At 42.6% G+C, this 19,805-nt stretch overlaps 3 protein-coding genes across 3 annotated transcripts in view; 2 read left to right on the forward strand and 1 right to left on the reverse strand.

Moving 5' to 3' along the window:
* The window catches only part of LOC145409769 (uncharacterized), a 265,348-nt gene that overhangs the window by 155,025 nt on the left and 90,518 nt on the right, over positions 1-19,805 (forward strand). The window lies entirely within an intron of this gene.
* Positions 4,254-5,888, reverse strand: LOC145409814 (uncharacterized). The gene is made up of 2 exons (XM_080280122.1): positions 5,015-5,888; positions 4,254-4,954 (listed from the first exon to the last, which is right to left on the reverse strand). Exons 1-2 carry the CDS (start codon positions 5,766-5,768, stop codon positions 4,254-4,256), a joined length of 1,455 nt encoding a protein of 484 aa, XP_080136248.1. The 5' UTR covers positions 5,769-5,888.
* lace (serine palmitoyltransferase long chain base subunit) overlaps positions 7,431-19,805 on the forward strand; it is a 63,878-nt gene continuing 51,503 nt past the window's right edge. Inside the window, exons 1-2 of the mRNA XM_080280067.1 lie at positions 7,431-7,562; positions 10,850-11,053. Of these exons, the coding sequence (XP_080136193.1) occupies positions 7,431-7,562; positions 10,850-11,053 (336 nt within the window). The remainder of the gene's footprint in view (positions 7,563-10,849; positions 11,054-19,805) is intronic.

Consider the following 19,805-nt stretch of genomic DNA (forward strand, 5'->3'; position numbering starts at 1 on the left):
GGGTATGTTCTAAAGCCCTAACACCTATTCCTAAGCGCTTTATTCTCATTATTACACCTTGCTGTCTCCTGTTCTTCCTAAATCCTCCCAATATCGCCACACTGCCTTGCCTAAATAACGTACAAAAGGTTAACCAGCCACACCAAAAATAAATCGCTAAGGAAGAGATGTTAGGGAGCTTCCTTAATCGAGAATGCTAGGCTAAATGTAACTACAGTTTCGCACCACCGATTTGCTAGCTTCGCAACACCTCTTCTTTACCGATTTATTAGCTTCGTTGCACCTCTTCTTTACCGATTTACTAGCTTCGCAACACCTCTTCTTTACCGATTTATTAGCTTCGCAACACCTCTTCTTTACCGATTTATTAGCTTCGTTGCACCTCTTCTTTACCGATTTATTAGCTTCGTTGCACCTCTTCTTTACCGATTTATTAGCTTCGTTGCACCTCTTCTTTACCGATTTGCTAGCTTCGCAACACCTCTTCTTTACCGATTTATTAGCTTCGTTGCACCTCTTCTTTACCGATTTTTTAGCTTCTCTACACCTCTTCTTTACCGATTTATTATATCTAAGGATAACTGAAAGCAATGTACCGTATCACCCTTCTCTTGCCGATTTATTATATTTTTTACATTATTATATATATGAAGTAAATAAATCCTACAATATGTGAGTTGTAGTGTGGGCGAGATGTCTGAAATTAAGACCAGATAGATAGATAGATAGATAGATAGATAGGTAGGTAGGTAGGTAGGCAGGTAGGTAGGTAGATAGACGGACAGATAGACAGAAGCATAAGTAGGTAGGTAGGTAGATAGATGGATAGATAGACAGATAGGTAGGTAGGTAGGTAGGTAAGTAGACAGATAGGTAGGTAGGTAGACAGATAAGTAGGTAGGTAGGTAGATGGATAGACACAGACAGATAGGTAGGTAGGTAGGTAGATAGACAGATAGATAGATAGATAGACAGACATAGATAAGTAGGTAGGTAGGTAGACAGATAGACAGACAGATAGATAGACAGGTAAATAGATTGATAGGCTGATAGATAGACAGAAAGACAGGCACTTATAGACAGACAGATAGATAGACAGATAGATATTGGTAGATAGACTGATAGGTAGAGATAGACAGACAGATAGATAGATATACTGATAGATAGACAGATAGATAGACAGAAATACAGGTATATATATAAAATTCAGTAATTTAAATAACAGGCCAATTTGAGACAGGATATAAAAATAATGAATACCAGAAGAAAGACTAATATCGCCTCTATGTAAGCAGGGAATAGTGGTGTTTGTGGTGCGGTGTGGTGGGGTGTGGTGCGGTGTGGTGAACACGGGTTGGGTAGTGATGTGGGCGTGGTCTGTAGTCTCCTAGCATATGACTCACCACCACCACCACACCCTACCACCACCACCACACACCCTACCACCAGTACCACACCCTACCACCACCACCACCACACACCCTACCACCAGTACCACACCCTACCATCACTAACACAAACCCTAACACCACTACTACCACCACACACCCTCCCACTACCACACACCACCACCACCACACCCTGCCACCACCTCTACCACACACCCTAACACCACTACTACCAGCACACACCCTCCCACTACCACACACCACCACCACACCCTGCCACCACCTCTACCACACACCCTACTACCACCACCACCACACCCTACCACCACCACCACACACCACTACCACCACACCCTACCACAACCACCACCATCACCACCACTACCACCACCACACCAATCACCCTTTCTTTAAGTAGGAGATCTAGACGTGACAAATGACAAGTTGAATTCTGTGTGGATTTAGATTCTTAACACCTCTCCCATAGCGACTCATTCTGCCCCTAACGCTCCAATATTCACTTGTTTCTTTTTAATGCAAGCTATGTTGATTTTGAGATTATATTAAGACATACGTACGTTACAGGCGCCCTATACAAAATAAGTCGCTAAAAGTATGGAGTTACGGTCTCTATCTCTCATACTGGTTGTCAGTGTTATGTATGAAGGACTAGTATGACACGACAGGAAATACACAGCATGCCACAATCCATTAAAACACGATTACGTAACACACACACACACACACACACACACACACACACACACACACACACACATACACACACACACACATACACACACACACAAATAATTAGGGACACACACACACACACACACACACACACACACACATAATAAGGAATACACACACAAATAATTAGGGACACACACACACACATACACACACACACACACACACACACACACACACACATACACACACACACACACACACACACACACACACACAGCAACATTACAATTAACGCAGGAACACTGTACAAATTATCCCAAAAAGAATTATCATACATTTTAACACTAAGATCAACAGTCCCTCCCATTTCTTTCACCTATTCCAAGTTTATTTCACCTATTCTTATTTTTTTCTTTTATTTATGCAAGGAAGGAGGAACCCAAGGCCAGGAGCAAGCAAGATTGTTCGCTCCAAGAAAAAAAAACAAATAGGAGAGCCAAATTCAAGATGCGTTCGAGTTATGAAAAAAAAAATAATAATAATAATAATAATAAGTCATACTCTCTAACATGAAATATACAACTTTAGACTCTAATAAACCATTTTTTTTTTCTAAACTTTCAATCATTTTTTACTAATTCCATGGGTTTCTCACAACTGCTACAACGGATCAACTCTGGAACTGCCTCCTTGTCTCTATTTCCTACTGCCTACGACCTCCAGTGTAGGTACGTAGGTAGGGTAAGTTAACTATATAATACTCCCAGTCCTTCATGTATGGAAGAGGTCAACTCTGGAACTTTCTCCCTGTCTGTATTTCCTACTGCCTATGACCTCCAGTGTAGTTATCTAATACTTCCAGCCCTTCATATATGCAACAGGTCAACTCAAGAACTGTCTCCCTGTTTGTATTTCCTACTGCCTACGATCTCCAGTGTAGGTAGATAGGTAAGTTAACTAATACTCCCAGTCCTTCGTGTCTGCAACAGGTCAACTCTGGAACTGTCTCCCTGGTTGTATTTCTACTGCCTACGACCTCCAGTGTACAGTAGGTAGGTAGGTACGGGAAGTTAACTAATACTATCAGTCCTTCATGTCTGCAACAGGTCAACTCTGGAACTGCCTCCCTGTCTGTATTTCCTACTGCCTATGACCTCCAGTGTGGGTAAGTAGGTAATTTAACTAATACTTCCAGTCCTTCATGTATGCAACAGGTCAACTCTGGAACTGTCTCCCTGTTTGTATTTCCTACTGCCTACGACCTCCAGTGTTGGTAGGTAGGTAGGTATGTTAGCTAGTATTCCCAGTCCTTCATGTCTGCAACAGGTCAACTTTGGAACTGTCTCCCTTTGTATTTCCTACTGCCTACGACCTCCAGTGTAGGTAGGTAGGTACGGGAAGTTAACTAATACTCCCAGTCCTTCATGTACAAAACAGGTCATCTCTGGAAATGCCTCCTTCTGTATTTCCTACTGCCTACGACCTCCAGTGTGGGTAGGTAGGTAAGTTAGCTAATACTCCCAGTCCTTCATGTCTGCAACCAGTCAACTCTGGAACTGTCTCCCTCTGTTTGTATTTCCTACTGCCTATGATCTCCAGTCTTTCAAACGCAGTGTGTCCAGGCATCTCGACATGAACGGATCTTGAATTTGGCTCTCTTATATTGTTTTTGTTTTGTTTTTTTTCTTGGAAGGAACAAATTTGTTGGCTCCTGGCCTTTGGTTCATTCTTCCTTGCATTAAAAAAAAAAAAATGGACATAATTGTAGCGAAGGAATTTACCCCTTTACTACGAGCACATCTTTCAATTCTTTAATCTTAGAATTCCTTTTAAACTGAATGTAGCCGTTATTGATACTCTTCCTACCCTAAACAAGTAATAACCAGAAACATCATCGGCTATCATGAATAATAATAATAATAACTAATAATAATAATATAGCCATCATAAACACCAATAAACAATAAACATAAAGTATAACCATAACCAGTCTGGTGGCATCAATAATAATAATAATAATAATAATAATAACTGCCTGAATATAACCGTCATTACTCTTCATAAGCTAAACAATAAATAACCATAAAAATCATCTGGTAGCACCAATTATAACAACAACAACAACAATAATAATAATAATAATAATAATAATAATAACAATAAAAAGGTCTACGTCTTCGGGCTTAAAGAGGCTAATATTTGAAATTTTGAAGGAATACCGTAAAAATTGTACTTACGAGGGTTAAAGACCGCTAATGAAGCCTTTGTGGAAGCTGAGATGGGGTAACTTCGTCCTGGGGTGACGTGAGGTTCCTGTACTGGGGCCGTCTTGATCTCAGGAACGGTCACGGGGGTTGCCGGGGTTAGCAGGGGTGGGGTGGGTTGACGTGGTGGTGGTGGGGTGGGTTCACGTGGAGGGGTGGGCTGACGTGGTGGTGGTGGGGTGGGTTCACGTGGAGGGGTTGGTTGACGTGGTGGTGGTGGTGTGGGTTCACGTGGAGGGGTTGGTTGACGTGGTGGTGGTGGGGTTGGTTCACGTGGAGGGGTGGGCTGACGTGGTGGTGGGGTGGGTTCACGTGGTGGGGTGGGTTCGCGTGGTGGAGTAGGCTGGCGAGGTGGGGGGCTTGGCTCGCGAACTGGTGGGGTTGGTTCACGAATGGGAGATGGCTCACGAACAGGAGTTGGCTCACGGATTGGAGGGGTTGGTTCACGAATTGGAGGGGTTGGCTCACGGATTGGAGGGGTTGGCTCACGAATGGGAGATGGCTCACGAACAGGAGTTGGCTCACGGAATGGTGGAGTTGCCTCACGGATTGGAGGGGTTGGCTCACGGATTGGGGTTGGCTCACGGATTGGAGTTGGCTCACGAACTGGAGGGGTTGGTTCACGGATTGGTGGAGTTGGCTCACGGATTGGAGGGGTTGGTTCACGGATTGGAGTTGGCTCACGGATTGGAGGGGTTGGCTCACGATGGTACAAATCTAGGCTGGGATCCGTCATGGCTGTGGGCTGGGGTGCGTGTGAGGCCATAGGGTCGAAATCTCCCAGGCCCTGCGAGGAAAAGCTGGACAGATTTCCTCCCACGTCCTGAGCAGCAAGACCAGCCATATTTTCCGATGCAGACACGGGTTCAAAGAGGGGTTCGCTGACGGGGTTCTGTGGAGGTGCATCAGGTATAAGGAAATCGTTGAAGGAGCTGCCTAGGCCCCCCGGCACCGGCTTAGGCTCATCCCGGAACTCTGCTGCAGGTGGTGGGGCGGAACTCAATAAATCCACGGGCTCAGAGGCACCAGACCCCAGTAAATCCATGGTGTCAGCGCCGCCGGAATACATGTCACGGTTCAGGTCTGTGCTGAAAGGGTCAAACTGTACCTCGTCTCGTTTGAAGGGGTCTGCGGGCACGGGAGACACGTCAGGCTTGGAATCGGAGGAAAATCCAGAAGACACGTTATCCAAGTCTTGTCCAGAGGTTGACACTGGATCTCTTAAGTCATCCAGTAAACTTGACGACAGTCCACTACTTTGACTTGCAGAAGGAGGCAGCTGATCGGCTTCTACCTTTTCAAAATCATCCAGATTCAAAGAATCTCGATTCGATCCCATGGAAACAGGGTCCTGGTGGCTTGGGGTGGGGTCACTTGGACCTGTCTTGGGAATGTTCGCTATATCGCCGAAGTCAGACATTGCGTTCTTATTCAGTAAAAGGAACAGACACACTTATCACAGGGGCTGAGCACGATGTAAGTGTCAGTAAACAGGCTGCTCCCTACACACCGCGACGAGGACACACACCTCCACAGGCCACACAGACCACCAATGTTTTCTCTCCAGCCTAAACCTGACCAGCTCAACTCCGCGATTAGTTTTCCGTCCGTATCGCTGAATTTACGTCGATAGATCCTAGCAACCATTCTCTTGGAGTATTTATTCTGTAAACTCCATGTCCTTTTCCTATCTTAATATAATATACTATTGGTTACTGAAAGAAAAACACTTGTAAATAAATAATAATTAGGCTCCGTCCATGTGTCCTGATTGGTGCATGAGAGGCGGGCCATTCAGACGGGCCAACCACGTGGCAGGGGATGGCAGGGGCCTGGGCGGCTCATGCTGGCAGTCCAGCCATGCCAATGCAGCGTTTTTTTCCGCTAAAGACGGCATAGGATATCCAGGGCATCTCTGTGTGCCTTTGGAGATTTCGTTACATTTCTTCGGCAATGACTTTTTGTATATCATTAAGGCGACGTATATACCGTATATAATTAGGCAATATTAACGACATACAAGGTGACACATGCAAAAGATATAACTCAGGCAGATATGCTGTGCTTCCTAACCCAGAATATGGTCCATTATCATGGACTGCACAGTCAAGGAAGATAATTTTTTTTTTTTTTTTTAACCACGATCTTCTCTTAAATGAGAACACGATACTCAGGTATCGAATTTACATGCAGGATGTGTGCTGCTGGAACTGGGTGAACAAGAACTAACATACTGGGTAAATAAAGTATGCCCCCACACTCCCGTGCCGCTCTTCCAGTTGGGATTTGGATATGTTGCCACTGCACCACTAATCATTGAACTATTTCTTGTTCATTTTTTTAACGTCTAGCGACAAAAAATTTAGCAAGGTTCTAAGGAATTTAACAAAGTTTTAGATATATATATATAGACATATTCTATAGATTGCAATTTTTTTCTTTTCCTAGTCACCTTCAGGTGGCTATACATTTAGTGACATGCCAAATGGATTTCTATAACCTTGGAAATCATATATTAGGTTGGGTGGTAAGCATGATTCAAGTGACGCCTGGTTGTGAGGCGCTTATAGTTGAGGTTTACTGCTTACATAATGCCATTCAGGGACGAGAGAGGGTGTTCATTCTTAAATGTCGGGAGAACCCAACCCCCGGACCCCTATAATATGCCACAGGTGCAAAGAAAGATTAGGTCTATCTATCTATCGATTGTATGGTTATTTTGCCACATTCTAGCAATTGTATAGCAATTGTAAAGATAATTATCAGTTTAGTTTTAGATCAAAATGAAAGATTTACTGTTTTAGCGAAATTCTAGATTAATCTTTACTTGATCTAGTGATCTTTAGGCTTACAGTGTCTCGCGAATTTGTGACAATGGTTTGGGCATGGATTAGCAAATTTTTAGATTTTACGACATTTCTAGTAATTTTCAAGATTTTCCTTGTTCACTCTTAGTCACACTGTAGGTAACTATAATGGGAATATCGGCATTGTTTAGCGACTGCAAGATTTATCAAGTTTAGCCACATTAGTTAAGCTGGCCTTGGCAAGGGTGAGTGGCAGTGGTGGCGGATACCAAAACATGGTGGCTCACACGGAGATCCCCGCCCAGGTGCCACACGAGAAAATCCTCAATAATGGCACTGTGGCGGAGTGTGGCGACAAAACTACCGGTGGAGGATCAAGGGCTGGCCAGGATCTGAATTGTGGGCAGGTTAGTTTGGGGGAAAGTGGGTTTGTATGAGAGTAAGTCCAGGTGGTAAAGGTAATATCGGTCACGGGGTTTACATGCCGCCGCAGAAAAATCCCATTATCAGTGATTACTCATAGGTTTTCTCTGTGCCTCTGTATAGCGTCATCATTTGAATTAGTTGAGGGTGTGTGTGTGTAATAATAGTGTACAGTTTACGTTGTTCATATTACTGGAAACTATAAGGAGAGGCTGGGATTGCGAAAGTCGCGAAAACGAATAATAACGCAGTCATCAGCAGTCATGATAATGGTAACGGTATTTGATAATGTACTTTATAGCAGTGTCATTATTTAACAGCCATAGAAGTATTTAAGTAAGGGGATTTAAAAGCAGATGATTAGTGTCCAAATTCATGTCTCGAGGAAAATTGTGGGTTATAAAAAAATGGCGGGGATCTATAAGGATTGTTAGTATTAAAGAAGTTCACATTAATCCCCCAAAAAACTGAAAGTAGGTTTAATTAGGCCATAGACAGCTTATTTTGTGATTTTCAAGAGCCAGTGTAGTTTTCCTGGACCACTGCAACACCATCTACCTGAGAAAAGATTTATTCAGGTGAGGTTTGTAAGTTAAATGGCAACACTAAACAATTTTGGGGTAGTATTTCAAAATTTTGCCCAACTGACAGGCCAAAATTCGTATATCCATGTAGTTTTTGCAGTTTTAGGCAATTTCTCTTCACTATACATACGGTATATTGGAAATGAAATTTTTAGAAGTGAAGGAGCGCTGTGGTGTGGATGTAGATGTGACAGAAAGCATTAGGGGGAATATATTGAGGTGGTTTGGCCATATGGAGAGGATGGAGTGCAAGAGACTGATGAGGAGAGCGCATGTGAGTGAGGTGGAAAGGGGGAGAGGGAGGGGAGGCCAAGGATGAGATGGAGGAACAAAGTGGAGTGGTATATGAGAGAGGGGAGTGTGAGCTGGGAGCAGGGCAGTGAAATGGTGGGGTACAGGGCAACATGGAGGCGATTTGTTTGTGGCCAGCCCTTGTGGGATTAAGGCATTTGGCAATAGATAGATAGATAGATAGACTTAGTAAAGTAAGAGTGAGTGGGGTATTGTCCACCATCTAGCTCTATCCATTATTGCATCTGTGTTAAAATTATGAAGTATTGGGTACCACATATCATTTGTCTATTTACCTATCTATCTATAGCCTGACGCCCTAATCCTGCAAAGGGTGGCCACAGACAAAATGCCTCCAAGTTGCTCTGTCACCCATCATTTGACTGCCCTCCCCCCAACTCACTCCCCCCTCCCTCATATACCTGTCAACTCCATCCCTCATACACCTGTCAACTCCATCCCTCATACACCTGTCAACTCCATCCCTCATACACCTGTCAACTCCATCCTTCATATACCTCTCAACTCCATCCCTCATATACCTCTCAACTCCATCCCTCATACACCTCTCAACTCCATCCCTCATACACCTCTCAACTCCATCCCTCATACACCTCTCAACTCCATCCCTCCACCTCACAAAAAAATAATTGGCATATAGTACTTGCCTTCATTTAGACAGCTCCCATTCACAAAGCACTTTCTTAAACTATCTATCTGTATCAGTATGTATCTATCTATCTATCTGTTTATCTATCTATTTATTGCCAGACGTCTTAATCCGGTAAGGGGTGGCCACAAACAAACCGCTTCCATGTCACCCTGTCCCCTGCCATTTCACTACCCTTCCCCCAGCTCACACCCCCCTCTTTCATGTACCTCTCCACTCCATCCCTCCATCTCATCCTCATTTTCCTCCTCCCTCTCCTCCTCTTCCCTCCACCTCACTCACATTCTCCCCCTCCCTCTCCTTCCCTCCACCTCACTCACATACACTCTCCTTGTTAGTCTCTCACTCTCCATCCTCTCCACTCCATCCCTTCATTTCATCCTCGGTCTCCCCCTCCCTCTCCTCCCCTCCACCTCGTTCACATACACTCCTTGTTAGTCTCTCACTCCAACCCTTCATTTCATCCTCGGTCTCCTCCTCCCTCTCATCCCCTCCACCTCACTCACATACACTCTCCTTGTTAGTCTCTCACTCTCCATCCTCTCCACTCCATCCCTTCACTTCATCCTTGGTCTCCCCCTCCCTCTCCTCCCCTCCACCTCACTCACATACACTCTCCCAGTTAGTCTCTCACTCTTCACTCCATCCCTTTCTCCTCCTCCCTCTCCTCCCCTCCCCTCCACCTCACACACTCTCCTTGTTAGTCTCTCACTCTCCATCCTCTCCACACCATCCCTCCACCTCTTCCTCAGTCACCAAAATGAAGGGACGAATGAGAAATCTGATGTCACTCTTAACATTACATCAGCACAGACCTTGGCTTGCTTCCCTTAATCTAGACTTCTCTCACTCACAAAGCACTTCCTACGGCTCACCATGTTAATTTAGATATTATTTAACCTCTTGGGGGACAGGGTGACATGGAGGCGATTTGTTTGTGACCACCTCTTGCGGGATTAAGGCGTCTGGAATTAGATAGATAGATAGATAGATATAGGAACTTATATGTATAGTAAGCTTGACACAACAAAAATCCTCATCCCCTTTCTGCTTACTTGATGGCCAGGTGTAGTCAGATCATTGTTTTAACTAGTAACCAAGGAGACTCATTCCTACTTTATAACAGAGATCCCTAACCCCTTTCTGCTCAGTTGATGGCCAGGTGTAGTCAGATCATTGTTTTAACTAGTAACCAAGGAGACTCATTCCTACCTTATAACAGAGATCCCTAACCCCTTTCTGCTCAGTTGATGGCCAAGTGTAGTCAGATTAGAGGATTGTTTTGAATAATAACCAAGGAGACTCATTCCAACCTCATGAAGATCCCTAACCCCTTTGTGCTCAGTTTATTGTTTTGATTAGTAACCAAGGAGACTCATTCCTACCTTATAACAAAGATCCCCAACCCCTTTCTGCTCAGTTGACGGCCAGGTGTAGTCATATTAGAGTGTTGTTTTGAATAGTAACCAAGGAGTCTTATTCCTACCTTATAATAAAGATCCCTAACACTTTCTGCTCAGTTTATGGCCAGGTGTAGTCAGATTAGAGGATTCTATTGACTAACAACCAAGGAGACTCATTCCTGCCTCATAACCAAGGCCCATCAGATTTAATGAATTACAGTATGAGAATTATGATGTAGTTACTGTAGTATTGTTTTGAGGGTGTGTGGGTGAGCCAGTTCCATCATATAAAAACAAATAGACCATAATATTATAATTTTCAGAGTGGATCAGACAGCTCCAAGTTGAACGGCCATGTTGGATCCACGCCTGGGGACGCTAAACGGAAGAAGAGAGCGGCACACAAGGAGGAGGAGTGTTCGCTGTTTGTGGCGTTCTTTACCTTCATGTCGTACGGCGTGCTGCTCCTCGTGGGGTACATCAAGGAGTTCTTTTATCCTATGACTAACAAGGAGAAGAACAGAGAGGTAGAGTGGATATTATGCTTGACCTCGACATTATCTACTTGGGGCATTACACCCACTCGTACATTCATCATACGATCATTTACTGCCTTATCTGGAGTGTGAGGGTCTGGGGCTAGGCTTGTTGTGGCCCCAGGCTCATACAAATGGGAACCCAGTAGACTGCAGGCTGCCTTCTTCTGTACTAGTCCTTAACATCCTTCAGGGGATAGGGAGGGAGGCAGTTGAGGGATGCTATTAACTATCCCATCCACCATCTTATCCTTCATTGCCCCATCAAGAGTATAGAGGGTCTGGGGCTAGGCTTGTTGTGGCCCCAGGCTCATACAAATGGGAACCCAGTAGACTGCAGGCTGCCTTCTTCTGTACTAGTCCTTAACATCCTTCAGGGGATAGGGAGGGAGGCAGTTGAGGGATGCTATTAACTATCCCATCCACCATCTTATCCTTCATTGCCCCATCAAGAGTATAGGAACATCAGACCAGGCCATTCAATCCTGATGTTTAAGGTGAGGCATAGTTCCCCATGTACAAAGGTAACATTTAAGGTGAGGCATAGTTCCCCATGTACAAAGGTTTTAAGGTGGGAGGCATAGTTACCCCCATGTACAAAGGTTTTAAGGTGGGAGGCATAGTTACCCCATGTACAAAGGTTTTAAGATGGGAGGCATAGTTACCCCCATGTACAAAGGTAACATTTAAGGTGAGGCATAGTTACCCCCATGTACAAAGGTGTTATTTAAAGTGAGAGGCATAGTTATCCATGTACAAAGGTGGCATGTAAGGTGAGAGGCATAGTTACCCCATGTATGGAGGTTGGTTAGTTGTATAGTGGTTGGAATGCCCCTGATGTGGTAATATCCTGTGTAGGTTCCAATCCCAGTACTAATGCTATGAGGTGTACTAGGCTGGTCGTTTATCCCTGTGTGTATTGGGGGGCAGTAATATAACACAGGATTTAGCACCATGAAGGGGGTAAGGTAGGATTGACTGTTAAATTTATGTGTGTGTGTGTGTGTGTGTGTGTGTGTGTGTGTGTGTTTTAATAGTCACATATGAGTCTAGCGTTGAAGAATGAGAGGTACAGAGTGAACGAGGCTGGGGAAATGTTAAGTGGATGAGCTGGCTGAGTGAATTTTGTGCGTAGGTGTGTATGACGAAGGTTCAGCACCCCTTTTTAACTTGATTGCTGCTGGATTTGCTGTTGGATAAGTGTGAGCAGAATAATTGGAGCCAGGATTCCAAGGGGTTGTCTGGTGAGTGAATGGGAGTGTGGCTTATTCAGCTGGACAAACTTTGGTTAGTGTGTTATCAAGGTTTATTTCTGTCTCTTGGGACCCTACCTTGGAGTGGGAAAGAAGATCTGGATGATGATGATGATGATGAGGCTGATGATGAAAATGATGATGATGATGATGATGTGGGTATAATTCTTCCATCGAAGGTGAATGTGTTCTTAAATTTCATGCCTATAATCCACCTTATTAATAAACACATTGATTTGACTCAGTCGGATATTTAGTGAATGTTTTTGGTGTATCCAATAGAGCCAGGATTCCGGGAGCTTGAATGATGAGTGAATGGAAGCGTGACCCTTTGGAGTGGGCATATTTGGGCTGTCTGGATATTGCTACTCTTCTACCTGCCCTAGGGTGGGAAAGGAGGCTCGTATGATGATGATGATGATGATGATGTTCAATATTATCTCTTTGATGTGAGGTCATTGATATTGTACTCATGCTGCTGACAGACAAATGCAGCTCAGGGAAGAGTGACTGGCTGGAGGGGTTAGATTTATCTTGCATTAACCCCTCCACGACTAGCTAGCTTTCTCATACTCGATAAAATAGCCCAGTAGTGGAAGGAATGAAGTATAGTGTCCTTAGGTAGAGAGAGTGAGAGATAGGGTTGAGAGAGAGAGAGTGAGATAGGGTTGAGAGAGAGAGAGTGAGATTGGGTTGAGAGAGTGAGAGATTAGGGTTGAGAGAGTGAGAGATTAGGGTTGAGAGAGAGGGAGATTAGGGTTGAGAGAGTGAGAGATTAGGGTTGAGAGAGTGAGAGATTAGGGTTGAGAGAGTGAGAGATTAGGGTTGAGAGAGAATGCAAGTTTACCCTTAATTTGGATATTGGTCGCTGATGTGATATTTCCTGTACGTCTTAGTGCTTCGGCAGGCTTGAGTTAGATATAGCACAGTACATTACAGCTTTGTATATACTCATAGAAGCCTGTAAGTTTAGATAGAGAATTAATATGCCAGGCTGGGTTCACTTTAGTTCCATTTCTTGACTTTTGTTTTTGCTGTCATTTGTTGGATGTGAACCCAGTGGACTGCAGACTGAATTTACCCAGCATCTATAGTCCACAGTCCCTTTAGGGGTCGAGAGAGTTGTAGAACCAGGTGACAGAGCAGCCTGATTGTACGAATGTCACTGCTTGAAGCCATCTCTGTCATGTTCCAGTTAATAGAAAAATAAATGGGGATGTCTGTCTATAATGTGTCAGTAAATGGAAGAATAATTGATGGTGTCCCTCTATAATGTGTCAGTAAATTGGTGAAGGTGTCTCTGTCTTGTCCTGAGTAAGCAAAAGAAAAATAGATATACCTGTAGTTCCATTCTGGTTACTAAACTGATTTGCCTATTTCCCCCAGTTCAACATACCAGTTTTACGAGAAGAGTTATGATTTTTGGACCACTTCCCTGCCATCTAGTAAGGAATAAAATTATGAACCCCGATCATTTGGATATACAGTATAATTCACGCCACGTGCCAGATATATCACATGGTCTGTTTTGGTGGTGGTGTTTTACTTGCGATGGTAGTTTATCCAAAAAAATCACAGCTCATCTTCCAAACGTAAATGCTGTTCCTGAATTTTTAGTTGAGCTGCTTTCCTTAATGGGGGAAGTTTGGTTAGATAGTTTTAAAAATAGGTAGCTAGGTTTTATTATCACTCATCTTGAATGTCAGGACCAACTTGCCTAGCCCCAGGCTCCTGTTCTCCTCATGGGGCAACATAGGATTGGATGATGGATGGATGGAGCTAGGTTTTATTGTGTGTATAGGCATGATATAGTGGTATACTGTGGGTAGATTTCATTGTATATATAGGCATGATATTGATGAAGTTCCCATATTATACAACAGAACTCTCCTACTTTGCTCCTTGCATCACATTTTTCAACTCAAGGTCTTTGTTGTACTCGTAGGTGTGGTAGGGTATGTGTAGGTGCCATTGGATATATAGGCATAACATTGCATAAGTTCCCATATACAACAGAACCCTCCTACTTTGCTCCTTGCTTCACATTTTTTCAGCTGCCGGGCCATGTATAGTACACCAGAGTGCTGTTATTTGCTTCCTGGACATGTAACAGTTTTGTATTTGTGCACTCACGCTGTACATACCTACTCACCTCTTCTGTTTCTGTGCCGCCGTACTGATAATTTACATAGAAGTGAATTTGCTATGCTTGAGTTACTGTGTGACATCTCTTGGTCTACCAATGTGGATCAGATGGAGTGACAGCCTTGTGTAGGTTTGTTGGGATCACATAATGCCATTTAGGAGATAGTCTGCTTATATATCTCTAAATGTAGTGGAATACTTAGGCTAACCATGGGATCCAATGCCTCAGAGGTATCAGATGAAGTGACAGCCTTGTGTAGCTTTGTTTTCAGGCGATGACGAAAGGGTTTGGGATCACATGATGCTATTTGGGAGATAGTCTGCTTATATATATCTCTAAATGTAGTGGAATACTTAGGCTAACTGTAAGATCATATTCCTCAGAGGGGTAATATTGGGTTAGATATTACCAGTAGTGTTTTTATAAAGATTAGGAACGATAGGGAGATTAAAGTATAAGTTATAATAGATGGGGATGAAGTAATGTTTTGTAATTGACACAGTAAATTTTCACCTCATCTATTTTCCACCCATCCTGTTGAACTGCCAACGTATATTTATCTTTCAAAATGAGAAAAGTTGATATGGCTTTCGACCTTCATACTGTGAGCCCCAGGTTATATACTGTACAGGATATATGCTATACTGTGCTTATATATCATTGTTTTAGCAGAAGTGAGTTGAGAGGTACAGTATGTGAGGGAGGGGGGAGTGAGCTGGGGGGAGGGCAGTCAAATGGTGGGTGACAGAGCGACTTGGAGGCATTTTGTCTGCAGCCACCCTTTGCGGAATTAGGGTGTCGGTCTATAGATAGATAGATAGATATGCAAGTTTTACAGATAGATTCTTGCCTTGTTATGTGACCTTGCATTCACCCATCAACCCAAAGTTACCCAAAATTTGTTCATTGTGGTTACATTACCTCACACAAGTAAAAATTATGTTTATCTGTCTATCTACCTACCTACCTATTTGTCTATCTAAGCCAGAAACCTTAATCCGAGAAGGAGTAGCCACAAGTACAGGTATACCCCGGTTTAATGATGCAATTGGTTAGGTAAAAACCCATTGTTAGGCAGAGTATCATATATCGAGGTAGATTTAACAAGTAAAGTATAGGGATGTGTTTCTGAGCCTTGGGTTCCCCCCCCAACCAAGTCCTAAACCCACCCAAATGAGTCCAAAAACAAGTGTAAAGCCAATCTAAATGACCTAACAGCTGTAAATGAAGCTAACCTAAGCCTAACACCTGTAAATAACTCACTAAAACCAACAAATGTAATCTGAAAATCATGGAGTACAAGTTTGGAAAAATCAGGTTGTACCCCAAAATGATGATGTTCACCCCACCTATGACTAAAACACATTAATCTAAGTCCAAAAACAGTCTATAAATCAACCTAAACACACAATTTTAGTCTAAAATATCATCAAAATTGGTTTTAAATAATCAAAACTCATTGTTAATCCTGGGTTTGGTCATTGTTAGGTGGGGTATGGTGGTACAGTATGTCTGCCCCCATTGCTAAGCCAGGGTATCGCATCTAGGGATACCTTATATCAAGATATACCTGTATATTCCCTCCTTGTCACCTGTCCTGTGGCATCAGGTTGCCTCCCTCCAGTTCATACCACCCTCATTTATATACTGTTCCGTAAAAGGGGAGAGTGATGGTGAGAAATAGTATCCCAGCACATTGTAAAGAGAGAGAGATTATGGTAAGTAGCACCCCAAATCAGCACTGTCTTTCAACTCAATGGATATGACTGGGCACTTTGAGCATAGCAGTGTTGTAGATTTAAATAATTGTAGCATATTAGTCTGTCTATCTGTCTCTAGTTAGATGCCATAATCCTGTAAGGGGTGGCCATTTGTCTCTGTGTTAGTTGTTTTACGGGAGGGGCACTAACTAACCCTCCACCAACTCACTTGTTGACATGTAGGGAACACGTATGGGTTGGTTACATGGTTACCACTCAGTGTTGTAAATGGTTTCCTGGCTTACAGGAAACCATTTAGCTTGTCACTCAATGTAAAACTACCTGAAAAGGAAAAGAGTAATAAAAAGTGACAGGAAAGATGGGAGAAATAGGAAGAGATGAGGACAGACACAGAAAAAGAATGATAATGGTGAAGGAAGAAGCAGACAGCTTTACATCCAGTGAGTGGATGGTGGTGAAAAGTATGAAGAGAGAAGGACAAACACAGAAAAAGAATGATAAAGGTGAAGGAAGAAGTAGGCAGCACTACTTCAAGTGAGTGGATGATGATGAGAAATAGAAGAGAAGAGGGCAGGCCCAGAAAAAGAATGATGTAGGTGAAGGAAGTAGGCAGCACTACATCATATGAATGGATGATGGTGAGAAATAAGAAGAGAGGAGGGCAGACACAGAAAAAAAATGATATAGGTGAAGGAAGAAGTAGGCAGCACTACATCAGGTGAATGGATGGTAGTTGCCAACACCTACCTCCATTTAAATAAAAAGAAATAGGTAGAGATTAAAAAGTAAAAACAGACAACAGGGGTTTTCCTTACTTACACACACACACACACACACACACACACACGAACCGCCGGAGAGAGAGGTCGTTCCAGGCATCGCTCCTAACCTTGAGTAGTTCCAGGAATTTTGTCTGTCCTGTCTCCTAGGGTCTTTCTTTAAATTTAAAATATTGAAAGTTGGTAGACTACCAAAAATGTAAAGATTTGTTGGCAATAGTATACATGAATGTTTGTGGCTTATTCGGTAACAGCTGTTTAGGTATTTTACTGGTACGTTAAAGATGGCCGAAAATGTAAACAATGAGGGAATGGAATTTCAAGGATTTGACGCTAATACTAATGTCATGGACCTCGTGAAAACATTAATTATGAGGATTAGTGAACTCGAAAAAAAAGTAGAGAATCTAGTGATAAAGGATGTGTCAGGAAATACGGAAACCACCATACAGAGTCTAATCCAGTCCAACGAAACAGCCAATGAAGAGATTAAGAATTTGAAGAGGGAAAATGTTGAACTGAGGAGGAAACTTGAAGAGAGTACTAATAAAACGGAGAAGGTGAGTAATGTACTAGAAGAACACAAGGCAAAGTGGGCACACGTAGAAGAAGAACAGAAAGAAGTGGTCAGCTTAAGAGAGATAATCCAGGAAGTAAGGGAAATGTAGAAGAAAGTAATGTAAGAAAATGTTGTGAAAATACTGAAGAATAAAGAGACACTCGTGAGAGACTCGGTAGACAGGACCAGATGTGTGGTAGTATTTGGAAACAGGGAAGAGGAAGAAAAGGTTAGGTTAGCAAGACTCGAGAGAGACACGAACATGGTGAGAGGAATATTAGGCAAGATTGACCCCGAAGGAGACAAGTGGGTAAAAGAAATTGAGGAAGTAAGGAGGATAGGGCCTTATAAGAAAGGGGAAACAAGACCAATGAGAGTCAAGTTTACATCAGAAAGTGTAATAAATGAGATACTTAAAGTGACCTGGAAATTAAGCAAAGAGGCGGGGATGGAAAATATTATAATAAGAAAAGATCTGAATGAAGAAGAAAGAGAAGTTTTAAAATCATTAAAGGAAGAAGTAAAGGAAAAAAATGATAAGAGGACAGAGGAAGAACGTAATACTTTTTTTTGGAGAGTATTGGATATGAAAGTAAGGAAATGGTATTTAAGGAAATAGAAGTGAAGGAAACTAGGGGGGATGGTTGTGAAAGATCAGAAGTTGAGGAAGTGGTACGGACAGAGAGTAGGAGAGAAGAGGGTATTAATAATGTCAAAAATAATTTGAAGGTGATATATACTAATGTTGATGGTTTCATATCGACAAGGATCGAAATTAATGATTTCTTGAGAGAACATGAACCTGATGTCATGTGCTTTGTAGAGACCAAATTAAGAGAAGATATTGATGTTCATTTGGGAGATGGTAAATACAAACTGTGGAGAAAAGACAGAAAAGAAAAAAAGGGAGGAGGAGTGATGATAGCAGTGAAGAACAACATAAATGTAGATACTGTGGGAATGGGAGAAGGCAGGGCTGAAGTGATATATATGAAATTAGAAACTGGAGAGAATGTTAAGAGAGATATGGCGGTAGTGTATGTTCCCCCAAAGACGAGAGCATGGAACCCCCACGAATACCATGAGATGTTGTCAGATATGGCTAGCTACTTGCAAAAAATAATTGAGAAAAGCAATAATATAATTTTGGTGGGAGACTTTAATTGTAAAGAGGTGAACTGGGAGGAATGGTACTCGGGAGGCGGCGAGGATTCGTGGGGTACTATGTTATTAAATATAATAATGAATAATGTGATGACACAGTGGGTCAAAGAAGAGACACGGTTTCGAGGTGAGGACACACCAGCAAGGTTAGATTTACTGTTCACCAAAGAACCCGATGTAATAGAATCATTGGAATATCTCTGTCCTTTGGGAAAAAGTGATCACGTGGTCATTGAGTTCCAGATGTTAATAGGAAACGTTGAGCCAAGAGACGAGCTTCATAGACAGGGAAGATACAACTTTGGCAAAGCAAATTTTACAGGATTGAGAAACTTTTTTGAAAATGCGGATTGGAGAAAATTCAGAGAAACAAGAGAGATACAGAGGAAGTGGGATATCTTTCTAGACCTCTATAATTTGGGAGTGGAAAAATTTGTACCAAGAGTAAGAGGGAAAGAAAACAGGAAAAAGGAGTGGTTTAATAGAAGGTGTATGATAGCCAAAAAAAAGAGAGATAAGGCGTGGAACAATTGCAGAAAGAGAGGTAAAGACATAACAAAGGAAGAATATAAAAGAACAAGAAACGAATACACAAGAATACGTAGGGGAAGAAGAAAGGAATTTTGAAAAAGGTATAATTGACAAATGCAAGGATGAACCCAAACTGTTTTATAGATTTGTTAATGGCAAACTGAAACAAAAGGAAGGAATCACCAAGCTGAAAGTAGATGGAGAGGTCTTTAAGGATGCGGCAATGCAAGCAGAAATAATGAACAAACGTTTCCAGTCAGTTTTCACTAAAGAAAAGGAGCTTGTGGAAGGGGAGGGAGTGATTAGAAATGTTCCGGTGATGAAAGATATAAAAGTGGAGGTGCAGGAAGTGTATAAATTACTGGAAACTCAAGATGTAAGGAAAGCCCCAGGACCTGATGGAATTTCTAATTGGGTACTGAAGGAATGCAGAGAACAACTGGCAGATAAAATTCACAGTTTAATTGTATGCTCACTGGAAGAGGGGAAAGTGCCAAAAGAATGGAAGAGAGGGCAAATGTGGTACCAATTTACAAGGGAGGAAACAGGGAAGAACCCTGAATTATAGACCAGTGTCTCTAACCAGCATG

Source organism: Coenobita brevimanus, chromosome 83 (genome assembly GCF_032717465.1).
Source record: "Coenobita brevimanus isolate Jiangsu-jjx chromosome 83, ASM3271746v2, whole genome shotgun sequence".
Classification (NCBI taxonomy): Eukaryota; Metazoa; Arthropoda; class Malacostraca; order Decapoda; family Coenobitidae; genus Coenobita; species Coenobita brevimanus.

What these genes read in the sequence shown, in the direction of transcription:
- LOC145409814 (XM_080280122.1), bottom strand. Translation starts at nt 5,768, where the DNA reads ATGTCTGACTTCGGCGATATAGCGAACATTCCCAAGACAGGTCCAAGT. An exon ending in CCGTGAGCCAACTCCAATCC is followed by an intron (nt 4,955 to 5,014) that starts GTGAACCAACCC and finishes CAACCCCTCCAG; the next exon opens with TTCGTGAGCCAACTCCAATC.